We start from the raw sequence: 12245 nt of genomic DNA, 5'->3' as shown, positions 1-12245 counted from the left end.
AAAACAAGAAAATAGTGACAGATTTTATTTTCTTGGGCTCCAAAATCACTGCAGATGGTGACTGCAGCCATGAAATTGAAAGAAACTTGCTCCTTGGAAGAAAAGCTATGATCAATCTAGACAGCATGTTAAAAAGCAGAGACATTACTTTTCCAACAAATGTTTATATAGTCAAAGATATGGCTTTTCGCATAGTCATGTATGGTTGTGTGTGTTGGATCATAAAGAAGGCCGAGCACTGAAGAATTTATGCTTTTGAACTGTGGTGATGGAGAAGACGCTTGAGAGTCCCTTGGACTGCAAGGAGATCAAACCAGTGAATCCTAGAAAATCAACCCTGAATATTCATTGGAAGAACTGATGCTGAAGCTGAAACTTCAATACTTTGGCCACCTGAAGCAGAGAAGCGCTCATTGGAAAAGACTCTGATGCTGGAAGAGATTGAGGGCATGAGGAGAAGTGAGTGACAAAGGACCAGATGGTAGGATGACATCATCAAATCAATGACAGGAGTCTGAGCAAACTCTGGGAGATGATGTAAACAGGGAAGCCTGTCGTGCTGCAGTCCATAGGGTTGCAAAGAGTCAGACACAACTGAGCAGAAAAAAGGCTAGATATTAGTTTTACCATTTTTCCAATTATGCTAAGTATTTAGACCCTAACTCCATTTACCCCTTTTGTTGCTGTGTATTGTTGCCATAATCTCTAGTCTTTTGTCTTAAATCTCACAAAACTTGATTATTGATTTATATTCATTATTACTTTATATTTACCCTTTCCTCGAGAGACTTCATTCCTTTTTGCATTTTTGTGTTTCTGTCACTTTGGTTCTGCCTGAAGAACTCCCTTTAAATTATTTTACTTTATATTTTTCTGAAAGAATTTTTATTTCACATTTAAATTTTTTTCAAAACCTTTTTCTGGAAATAAAAACCCTCAGTTCAGTTCAGTTCAGTCACTCTTTCATGTATGACTCTTTGCGACCCCATGGATTGCAGCACATGAGGCTTCCATGTCCATCACCAACTCCCAGAGGTTGCTCACTCATGTCCATCGAGTCGGTGATGCCATTCAACCATCTCATCCTTGGTTGTCCCCTTCTCTTGCCTTCAGTCTATCCCAGCATCAGGATCTTTTCCAAATAGTCAGTTCTTTGCATAAGGTGGCCAAAGTATTAGAGTTTCAGCTTTAGCATCAGTCCTTCCAATGAACACTCAGGACTGATCTCCTTTAGGATGGACTGGTTGGATCTCTTTGCAGTCCAAGGGACTCTCAAGAGTCTTCTCCATCACCACAGTTCAAAAGAATCAATTCTTCAGCACTTACCCTTCTTTGTAGTCCAACTCTCACATCCATACATGACTACTGGAAAAACCATAGCTTTGACTAGTCGGACTTTTGTTGGCAAAGTAATTAATATCTCTGCTTTTTAATATGCTGTCTAGGTTGGTCATAGCTTTTCTTCCAAGGAGCAAACATCTTTTAATTTCATGGCTGCTGTCACCATCTACAGTGATTTTTGAGCCCAAGAAAATAAAATCTGTCACTGTTTCCATTTTATCCCCATCTATTTGTCATGAAGTGATGGGGCCAGGTGCCATAATGTTAGTTTCTTGAATGCTGAGTTTTAAACTGACTTTTTCACTCTCCTCTTTCCAGCTTGTGCTTCATCCAGCCTGGCATTTTGCATGATGTACTCTGCATAGAAGTTAAATAAGCAGGGTGACAATATATACAGCCTTGATGTACTCCTTTCCCAATTTGGAACCAGTCTGTTGTTCCATGTCCGATTCTAAATGTTCCTTCTTGACCTGCATACAGATTTCTCAGGAGGTGGGTAAGGTCATCTGGTATTCCCATATCTTGAAGAATTTTCCACAGTTTTTTGTGATCCACACAGTCAAAGGCTTTGGTGTAGTCAATAAAGCAGATTTATTTTTCCTGGAGCTCTTGTTTTTTTGATGATCCAATGGATGTTTGCAATTTGAACTCTGGCTCCTCTGCCTTTTCTAAATCCAGCTTCAACCTCTGGAGGTTCTCAGTTTACATACGGTTGAAGCCTGGCTTGGAGAATTTTGAGCATTACTTTACTAGTGTGTGAGATGAGTGCAATTGTGCAGTATTTTGAACATTCTTTGGAACTTTCTTTGGGATTGGAATGAAAACTTTGGGATTAGAATAAAACCCTCAGAAAACCTGAAAGAATACTACAAAGCAACCTGTATGTCCCATGACAAGACGTGTTAAAGTTTTAGTTTGCTGTTACTGTAATTTTCAGAACTAGTTGAGAATAATTGGTAAACATCATGTTCCTTTACCCTTTAATACTTCAGAGAATAGTTTCTAAAATGTAAGAGAATAAGGATATTCTCTCACATAGTAGTTCAAACTCAGGCATTTTAACACTAATACTTATCTAAACTAATCTAATTAAAATTCCGGGCTTACCAGTTGTCAAATTAATGTTATTTGTAGTATTCCACTCTTCCAGTTTTACATTTTGCAATAGCTGTTATACATTTTTTAGTCTCCTTGCCTCTATTACAGGTTAGAACTTTCTTTGTCTTTCATGATAGATATTTTTTAAAGACTAGGGTGGCTCAGCTAATCTGCCTGCAATGCGGGAGACCTGGGTTCAATCCCTGGGTTAGGAAGATCCCCTAGAGAAGGGAACAGCTACCCACTCCAGTATTCTGGCCTGGAGAATTCCAGGACTGAATTCCTGGAGAAGTCCATGGGGTTGCAAAGAGTCGACACAACTGAGCGACTTTCACATTCAGAAGCTAGTTATTTTGTAGAATATTTCTCAACTTAGGTTTCTTTGATGTTTTCTCATGGTTAGATTCAGGTTTTGCTTTTTTGGTCTGAAACAATATATAAGTCATTGTTGGTTTTCACATATGGAGACACCAGGTGTCCATCTGTTCCTTATCGGTGTTGGTGTCATTAATTGTAATCACTCAGTTAAGATGTTGTCTAGTTTCTCCACTGATAGCTACCACTTTTTACTTTTGTAATTAATACTTACTTTATGGATAGATAGCTTGTAATTATGTAACAGTCTGTTCCTTATCAAATTCATTCCCCATAGATTTAGCATCTGTATCAGTTCAATCCTGAGAAGAGACAGAACATGCCAGTAATGTGAACAGGGAAAATTTACTATACAGAATTGTTAGCTAGTTAAAGGTCAATAACTGCTAAAAGCCTTAAAAAAGAACTTGAAGTGATCCAGAAGTAGCAATTAAAAAAAGAAAAAGCAGCTACTGCCTTATGGCTAAAGAAGAGTACACAGGGACTAAGGATTTAGGAGTTACTTCCCTCCTTCCCCCTGCCCTTGACACCACTATCTATCTTCCCTGATCAGAAAAAAAAAAAAAAAGACTGAGCTCAGACTATTTCAAAAAGGGTGTGACTGCCACAGGATACAGTCTGCTACTGGGAGTGGGGGTGGAGCCACAGGCCAGAGCTCTCCTAGAAGTGACCACTGGGTAGGGAGAGTGTGTGTGGCCTGAGTATGTGACTGTGGTTGGACGCTACCAACCCAGTGGCTCTCTAGTTGAGCAACTGAGGAAGGAGAGTTGAAGCTTCAACCTCAGAGCCTCCCTCCTACCATCATCACATTGCTAGGCTTCTCTGTCCATGGAATTCTCCAGGCAAGAATACTGAAGTGGGTTGCCATTCCTTTCTCCAGGGGCTCTTCCTGACCCAGGGATCAAACCCAAGTCTCCTTCATTGCAGGGAGATAGTTTACCTCCTAAGCCAACAAGGAAGCCCTGCACTCTATTGTAATGCCTCTTATCATTAGCTGTCAAAGAGGAAATTTACAGGGTGAGGAGAGGCTTGTTGCACATCCAGACAAATGATCTCTAAGGTAGAGAGGAAGCTCACATCTGCAGGTTTTGGGGGCTGGAGCAGATGCTGTGTAAGTTGATTGTTACTAGACATTTGAGTGACCAATTTTCCCTCTGAGGGGCTGGGAATAAGCCTGGTGAGATTGCAAATGAGCATTTACTACTATTTAGTGTTTTAAGGCATTGTAGGAGATGATTCACACACAACTCCCCAACTCCTCCTAAACACCCTGAGAGATGAGTGTTATTAGCCACATTTTACAGAAGAAGAAACTGAGGCTCAGAAAGTGAAGTAAATGTAAAAAGTAGTAGGTAGGTAGTGGGCTGAGAATTAATATTACAGCTGCCTCCCTCAAGATCTTACTAAACTATCATATTTTAGGTGATATTTAAATGCATATCATTCTCCTAGAGGTCCATCATGTGGATGCTTCCAGGGCAGAACCAAAGCTGGGTTTCTGAATTTATCCTGCTTGGCTTCTCCAGTGACCCCATGACCAACAGGACCCTCTTCAGTGCCTTCCTTCTTCTTTTCCTGAGCTCAGTCCTTGGCAATGGGCTCACTATCACCCTGATATGCCTGGACACGCATCTCCACACTCCCATGTACTTTTTCCTCTGTATCCTCTCCCTGCTGGATATGGGCTGTGTCACCACCACTGTGCCCCAGATGTTGGTGCATCTTCTTTCTCGATCTCAGACCATCTCCTTTGCTGGTTGTTGGCTACAAATGTACATCTTTGGTGCCGTGGGCCTGACTGAGTGCATTTTATTTGTTGTCATGGCCTTTGACCGGTACGTGGCCATCTGCTATCCACTGCGTTATACTGTCATCCTCAGCTGGGGCCTGTGCACACGACTGTCAGCTGGGACCTGGGCCTGTGGTTTCTTTTTCTCTCTGATCCACACTTGTTTCACCATGAGGCTGCCATACTGTGGGCCCAACATGGTCAACCACTACTTCTGTGAAGGCCCTTCAGTACGAAATTTGGCTTGCATGGATACTCATGTCATTGAAATGGTGGACCTAGTCATCAGTGTCTTCATGGTTGTTGCCCCACTCTTGCTCATTGTGGCCTCCTACATCCGTATTGTGCAGGCCATTCTCAAGTTCAAGTCCATGCAGGCCCGCTGCAAGGCTTTCTCCACCTGTGCCTCCCACCTGACTGTGATCACATTCTTCTATGCTCCAGCCACCTACCTCTACATGAGGCCCAATTCAAGCTATTCCCTTGAGCAAGACAAGCAGGTATCACTCTTTTATAATGTCTTCACTGCTCTGCTTAATCCTGTGGTCTACAGTCTGAGGAATAAGGACATGAAGAGGGCTTTTCTCAAAGTGATGGGGAAGTAGACTGGCCTGCTGAGGAGACAGGAGGAGTCTGAGGCAAAGTGTTCATTGATGAGGAAAAGGACAGCATCTATAACATATGAAACCAACATTATACAATAGAACCAATACCGTACTTGGTCAGTGGAACAAATGTGGAACATGAAACCAAGGATGGTTGTCTTGATCAACTTTCAACATTGTGGTGCAGTTAGAAACAACTTCATAATCTCATTGGATCACACAGTAAAAGTCCATTTATTTGTCATGTTCCAATCAGTTGTAAGTAGTCTGTGACCTTCTACCACTGGATTCTTGGATCCAGCCTGAAGGAGGAGGCCCTGTCTGGAACACATCAGACTCATGAGAAAGAGAAAGGAACAATGGCTGAAATACATGACGACTCTTAAAGTTTCTGCTCAGAAGTAACACATATGTCAATGGACATGAGCTTGAGTGAACTCCGGGAGCTGGTGATGGACAGGGAGGCCTGGCGTGCTGCAGGCCGTGTGGTCGCAAAGAGTTGGACGTGACTGAGCAAGTGAACTGAACTGAACGCACATCTCTTTGCTGACATCTTATTGACCAAAGCAAGTCCTATGTGTAGGCCTTCTGACAAAAGGGCAGGATGTATTCTCTTCCCACAGAAAAGTAATGCAAGTCGTGTGGCATGGGGATGGATATGTATTCCCTCTGCAGTGAGAGGAGCAAAGACTATGGGTGGTAATGTAATCTACAACAGAGGCACTGGGATCAATAGTATGCATGTAACTAACGTGAAACATGGTACCCGAAAGTGATGTGGTATATGGACATAGAAGAACGGCAAGGGGTAGGCAATCATAGTGGTACAGGAAAATAATAAATATGTGTGACCAACATTGAAAATTAAGCCAATGGTATACGGAGCCAATGTAACCCATCAGGACCTGGCCTGATGCATGGAAATAATATGGTTTATGGGGCTGATACCTTGTACTCTGCATCATCTTGTGGAAGGAACAGAACCTGACCTTAATTGACCTGGGTTCTAGTTCCAACCTTGCTAACTTGTTATGCCACTTTGGGCCATTTACTTCCTTTCTCTGGATCTCACTTTATTCATCTATAGAATGAGCACCTCAAATTGAAAGGTCTCTGAGACCTCTGTGTCTCCAAAATTCTGTGTCACAGTAGGTGAAATGCATGAAATCAAATGCTATAAACTAGTGTATTTTCTGTGAACTGTAGGATGAATTACAAACCCATAGAAGAATTAAAGTTGTTACAGGTACAGTACATTGTAAACAGTGCCTCCGATTTTTTCAAGGGACCTAAATGACATATGAGACTCTATAAGAACCCTGGAACAAGCCTCAGAGTTAGCATGGGAATCCAGCTTTCTTTCAGGCCTCATTGATGGCTCAGATGTCTTGCAGATGAAAGATGTAACAGGGCTGGGCTAAGCAGGGGTTTAGGTAGGTGAGTACCACAGCACCAATGGTGTGGCAAAGTTCCAGGCAACTTTTCCAGGAGGTTTCAGGCAGAAAGTGAAGGGTCCCTTGGGCTGTTGGAGCATTCCCTCCATCCAGGGAGAGGGTAGAGTTTTGTGGCTGGTGGAAGGGACTTAAAACTTTTGAGAACTTTCTGTTTCTGGCTTTGTGGGGAAGGGGGTTGCCTGGATACTGGGGAAGAGGTCTTATTGGCTCTTGGAGTTCCTTCCAGAAAGGGTGGAGTCTACCTGGTGGCTCTGCTACAACTAGAGTCAGGAATCAGGTAGAGGTGAGTCTTGAGGGTGAAGTGATGAGGTTTTGTTTGTCTCTCTACTTGGATAGATAGTAACAGAGTTTGTAATTCAAGATGATAATAGATTTTATCTTAAAGATGTGAGTGAGTGAGTGAAGTCGCTCAGTCGTGTCCGACTCTTTGCGACCCCGTGGACTGTAGCCTACCAGGCTTCTCTGTCCATGGGATTCTCTAGGCAAGAATACTGGAGTGGGTTACCATTTCCTTCTCCAGGGGATCTTCCCGACCCAGGGATCGAACCCAGGTCTCCCACATCAGAGGCAGACGCTTTAACCTCTGAGTCACCAGGGAACCTGGGATGCAGACCAGAGTAGAGGAGAGAGGATGCCTCAGTATTTTCAGAAGCATGGCTTGGGACCATGGATGAGGGGTTGGATTAAAGAGGAACACTTGGTGGGGGTAGACCTGGGCATAACTTCTGAGGCACTAGACTTGATGATGGCAGTGAGTGGGGAAGTGACAAGGACAGCAAGAGCATGTGATGACCTGGGTGTGGAGGTGAAAAAGGGAGCGATCAAGGAAGCTCTCAGGGTTTTAATCCAGCTTTGCCAGTATCTCTGATTCCCTGTAGTTCACTGAAGGGAGCCATTAACTGTCAACTGTCATCACTGATGCCTGGCACTGGTGACAGAGAGTCACAACACCTGTCCTCATGGAATTTGCAGTCCACAAACCAGCAGTTCTTAGGAAGTGTACAGGTACTAAGGGGTGGAGTTAAAAAAATGTTGTTAATTAATTCTCTGTTAATTTGGTCTCTATGAGGATTGTTTTCCGTCTTATTTTTATTTTTTTACTTTTTCCTGTTTCCTTGAACAAAGAAAACGGCAGAGTGGATCATAGTACCTGTCTGGTGGGACTCAGTTCATGTATTTGGGGGAAATATTTTGCTACTAGACTGAAATGTCAGCCTCTCCAATTCTTTTCCCTTTTGATACATTTCTGCACTAATGATCTCAAAGTTTCTGTTTGGGCAGATTGGTAAACTACCACTTATCAGCTGTGCAAGAAACTTAAGTCCCCCAACTGTGCTTTCTGTTTGCTGATCCCTATGCAAATATAATTGCAAACTTAGATGGAAAGGATATTTTCCAAGGGAGATATAGATTACCAAAATTAAAACTTTTAAAGATAGAAAGTTTTCACAGATTGATTTCCATAGGAAAATGCAAAAAGGAGCAAAAGCTACTAAGTACGCCACAAGATACAAAGATTGGTGACAAGAAAGTCTGGGGAAAGGAGAGATATGTGGATGGACTTCCTTAGAGTGGACACAGAATCTGTGTGGCGGGCGTGAATGTTGATGAAAGGCTTCAGAGGAGACAAATCAGGTGGAAAAAATGACACGCTCTGTGAATGTCAGTCAGGCTTTTTCCTGAGACCCTCATTCAGTGAGTATATGAGCAAAATGTCCATTAAGCAAGGATGGAGGCTATTCATATGGGCTTTGGACCAGGGTTTCTTTTTTCCACAGTTGACCTGTTTGCCACTACTGATGAGTGCTTAAATCACAAATAGCAGAGATCAGCTCTACGACACCATGCCTCAGGAGAACAGCTGTCACCTGTGGCAGTTTGATTATATTGGATCTCTTCCATCAGGGAGGGGACAGTGATTTGTCTTCATGGGAACATATATAGATTCTAGATATGAATTTGCTTCCCTTGCCCACAGAGCTTTTGCTAGCATCATTATCTATGAATTCACAGTGTGCCTAATCCACCATCAGAGAATCCCCACAGCATTGCATCTGATCAAGAAACTCATTTCACTTCTGTGGGTTCATAATTATAGAATCAGCAACCTTAACTAGCCTCCGACACTTGGAATAAGCTGGACAAGTTGAAAGATGAAATGACTTATTAAGATTCAGTTATCGCTATTTGTAGGGAACAACACTTTGAAAGAATAGGACCCTATCTTACATACTTCTTTAAATTAAATATGATGCTAAGTTTAAGTTTTGAGTCAGAGACTCTATGGCATTGTTTCCTCAGTGCCAGAATGCATGGACATGGGAATCAAGCTGTGAAATGGGAGTGGACTCTGTGACTCATTCCCAGTAACTCACTCACAGAATATTTGTTTCCTATTTCAGGAACTCTGAGCTCTGCTAGTTTGAAGATGTTAGTGTCCCAGTAGGGAGTGTTTCCACTGGTGGCCAAAACAATGTTTCCACTGAATTTCAAGATGAGATGTCTTCTTGAGATGTTTGAATATTACATGGATTATTATAAGTAAAGCACATATGAAACAATACCTATAATGTTTTACTATTATTATAATAACCAGAGAAGGAAATGGCAGCCAACTCCAGTATTCTTGCTTGGAAAATCCCATGGACAGAGGAGCCTGGCAGGCCATAGCTTACAGCGTCACAAAGAGGTGGACACCACAGAAGTGACTTAGCATGCGTGCACACATAATAATTAACATCACTATTGTTATTGTTTTGTTGTTGCTGTTCTTGTCATTATTATTATTATCCTATTACCTCATCTGAATTTTGTGTACTTCATTGGCTCAAACAAGATTTACAGCACTGGGGGATACAAATTCCCGGGCATAAAAATGATGAGGGCATGCCTGATGAGATGGCTGCAATTAACTGATTATCACTGAACACACAGACAGCTTTTTCTGCCAATTCATAGAGGGGTACATAGCTAGGAGGCAGGATTTCTAAGTCTGAATCACCTACATTGTAACTCATGCAGGGCAGTGACTTTGCTTCTCTGAGCTTTAATTTTCATGGCTGTAAAAGAGAGTAAGGAAATGGACATGTTGACCTTGAAGGCCCTTAATGACTTAGCAGTGAAGTGACCAAAATGAGCATCACTGACTCCCTCAAGACTTGGCCCATCACCAGCACTCAATGGGTCACCATCATTGTCATTATCTGTAAATGAGAATCACAACACTCCCTCCCAGGTGTGCCAGGAGGACCTGACGAGAAAATACACATCAAAGTGGGTGAGGCTGTCCCAAAGGACCACTAATGTGCTCTTGATCATTAGTACCATCATCACCTCCTGCCATTTCCCTCAGCTTCCTCCCCAGACATGAACCCAGAAACCTTCTAAGGTACCTGTTTTAACAAATGAGAACTAATTCCCACAAGAGTCCCTTCCAGAGGCATTCTCAACCTCCACAGAGAGTCCCCGGTTGTTAGGATTGCCACAGCCCTAGCTTTTCCTCTCTTGCCAGCCCACCCTCTTCTCCTTGAGGTCTGAAGGCCCACCTGACTCAAAATTCAGCATCCAGAGTCCAGCCTTCCTTCTCCTACCAATGGCTGGCCCAACCCCACTGGTAATCAGAACCAGCTCTGGGACAGCAGGAAGAATTTCAGTTAGAGTTCAGTAGAGTTGTTATTCTGGTCAGGAATAGAGGGAGATTTTGATTTGCTCAAGATTGTTCAGAAGAAATAAGGGTGTGACCCAAACATGTTCTAATTGACAAGTTGGGGCACAGGGATTTTAGAGGTAAGAGGAGAATCAACATGAGGCCTTCGGTCCTTAACATCTCTGTGAGAAGACCAGGTATACCCCGAGGCTGGTCATATCCCTCAGAAGGTTGGAAAAGGAAATATACAGGTCACTATGCCTCCCCACTGGGGAGGTTTTGTCCTGCTCTGTCCACAGGGACCTCTTCCTTGTAGGGTTCTTGTTGACAACATTCAAGGAATTCCAATTGGCATCTTCACCAGGCACAGGGATGGTGGTGGCAGGAGGGAGGGGGATGGCCCTCCCCTTGCTCCCCCAGGAAAGTCTGGTAAGGAAGCAGGACCATAAAGCCTCAGTAGCTTGGTCCTTTAAGAGGAGCTTGGATTGGCTGAGGCTCCCTCCATCTACACCTGAGAACTTGACAGGCAAGGCCTTCAGGAGCCAGGGCTGGCCAGGTCAAGTGCAAGGAGCTGAGCGATGGAGAAAAGGCAAGGAGTTCATCCTTCTACCTCTCAGAATCCTAGTGTTTTTCTGGAGACTGGGTTGCCTGAAATCCTGCCTCACTGGAATCAGTTACCCTGAGTGTTTCCTGTTCAGTCTCTTTCCTTTAAGAACAAGTGACTGTCTCTCTCTGTGACCTGTTCTGTGGATTCCAGAGGGGTGAGATGGTCACTGGGCTTGGGGCTATGGGTGGAATCCAGACATCTGTGGGGGCTGGTGGTCAGCGGTGGCCAGGTTCACCAGCCACTGGGTCTTCTCTGTGCTGTGCCCAGCATCCCTCTAGCCCCTCCCTTGATCTGCACTCTTCCTTCCTCCTCACCTCACACTTCAGTCCCTTCCCCTTCTTTCTTCCTAGACCTCCACCTTCTTCATTTGTTCATTTAGGAAATATATATGGAAAGGTCTTCTCTGCCAACCCATGTTCTAGGAGTTAGAAACCGAAAATGAATTTCCTAAGCTCCAGATCTCCAAGTCCAGCTAAGAGATGTCATGAAAGGACAATGGTGGTTGTGCTGGGGGAAGCCTTTAACAATGATATCAGCGACCACAACGATTAGGACCCACTCCCCTATTCTTTAGAGACCTTGGCTGTTGCAAGTTGTGACAGAGACTGTTGGGCTAACGAAATCTTGGGAGACATTTTTTTTTTCCCAATAAATAATGTCCCCATTCCTATGGAAATCAAGGTTGACTAAGAGGGAGGCTTTTACAAGGATTTACTAAGCTCTAAATAGATGGGGAAACAGTGGAAACAGTGTCAGACTTTATTTTTGGGGGCTCCAAAATGGTGGCTCAGTGGTTAAAGTGTCTGCCTCCAATGCAGGAGACCCGGGTTTGATCCCTGGGTCGGGAAGATCCCTTGGAGAAGGAAATGGCAACCCACTCCAGTATTCTTGCCTGCAGAATCCCATGGATGGAGAAGCCTAGTAGGTAACAGTCCATGGGGTTGCAAAGAGTCAGACACGACTGAGTGACTTCACCTTCACCTTCACCTTCAAAATCACTGCAGATCGTGATTGCAGCCATGAAATTAAAAGACGCTTACTCCTTGGAAGAAAAGTTATGACCAATCTAGATAGCATATTCAAAAGCAGAGACATTACTTTGCCGACTAAGATCCGTCTAGTCAAGGCTATAGTTTTTCCAGTGGTCATGTATGGATGTGAGAGTTGGACTGTGAAGAAGGCAGAGCACCAAAGAATTGATGCTTTTGAACTGTGATGTTGGAGAAGACTCTTGAGAGTCCCTTGGACTGCAAGGAGATCCAACCAGTCCATTCTGAAGGAGCTCAACCCTGGGATTTCTTTGGAGGGAATGATGCTAAAGCTGAAACTC

At 43.5% G+C, this 12245-nt stretch overlaps 1 protein-coding gene across 1 annotated transcript; it reads left to right on the top strand.

Annotated features, from left to right (window-relative positions):
- Positions 1-4275: 4275 nt before the first annotated feature.
- LOC120856306 (olfactory receptor 2A12-like) lies at positions 4276-5208 on the top strand. The gene has a single exon (XM_040231470.1). It carries the CDS (start codon positions 4276-4278, stop codon positions 5206-5208), a length of 933 nt encoding a protein of 310 aa, XP_040087404.1.
- Positions 5209-12245: the final 7037 nt, after the last annotated feature.

This window comes from Oryx dammah, unplaced genomic scaffold, assembly GCF_014754425.2.
Source record: "Oryx dammah isolate SB20612 unplaced genomic scaffold, SCBI_Odam_1.1 HiC_scaffold_28, whole genome shotgun sequence".
NCBI classification, from domain to species: Eukaryota; Metazoa; Chordata; class Mammalia; order Artiodactyla; family Bovidae; genus Oryx; species Oryx dammah.
The sequence above is the reverse complement of the archived record's forward strand: the minus strand, read 5'-3'. Positions and strand labels throughout refer to the sequence as shown.

Bases quoted from the DNA above. Each gene is read 5' to 3' on its own strand.
- LOC120856306 (XM_040231470.1), top strand. From the start codon at position 4,276: ATGTGGATGCTTCCAGGGCAGAACCAAAGCTGGGTTTCTGAATTTATC.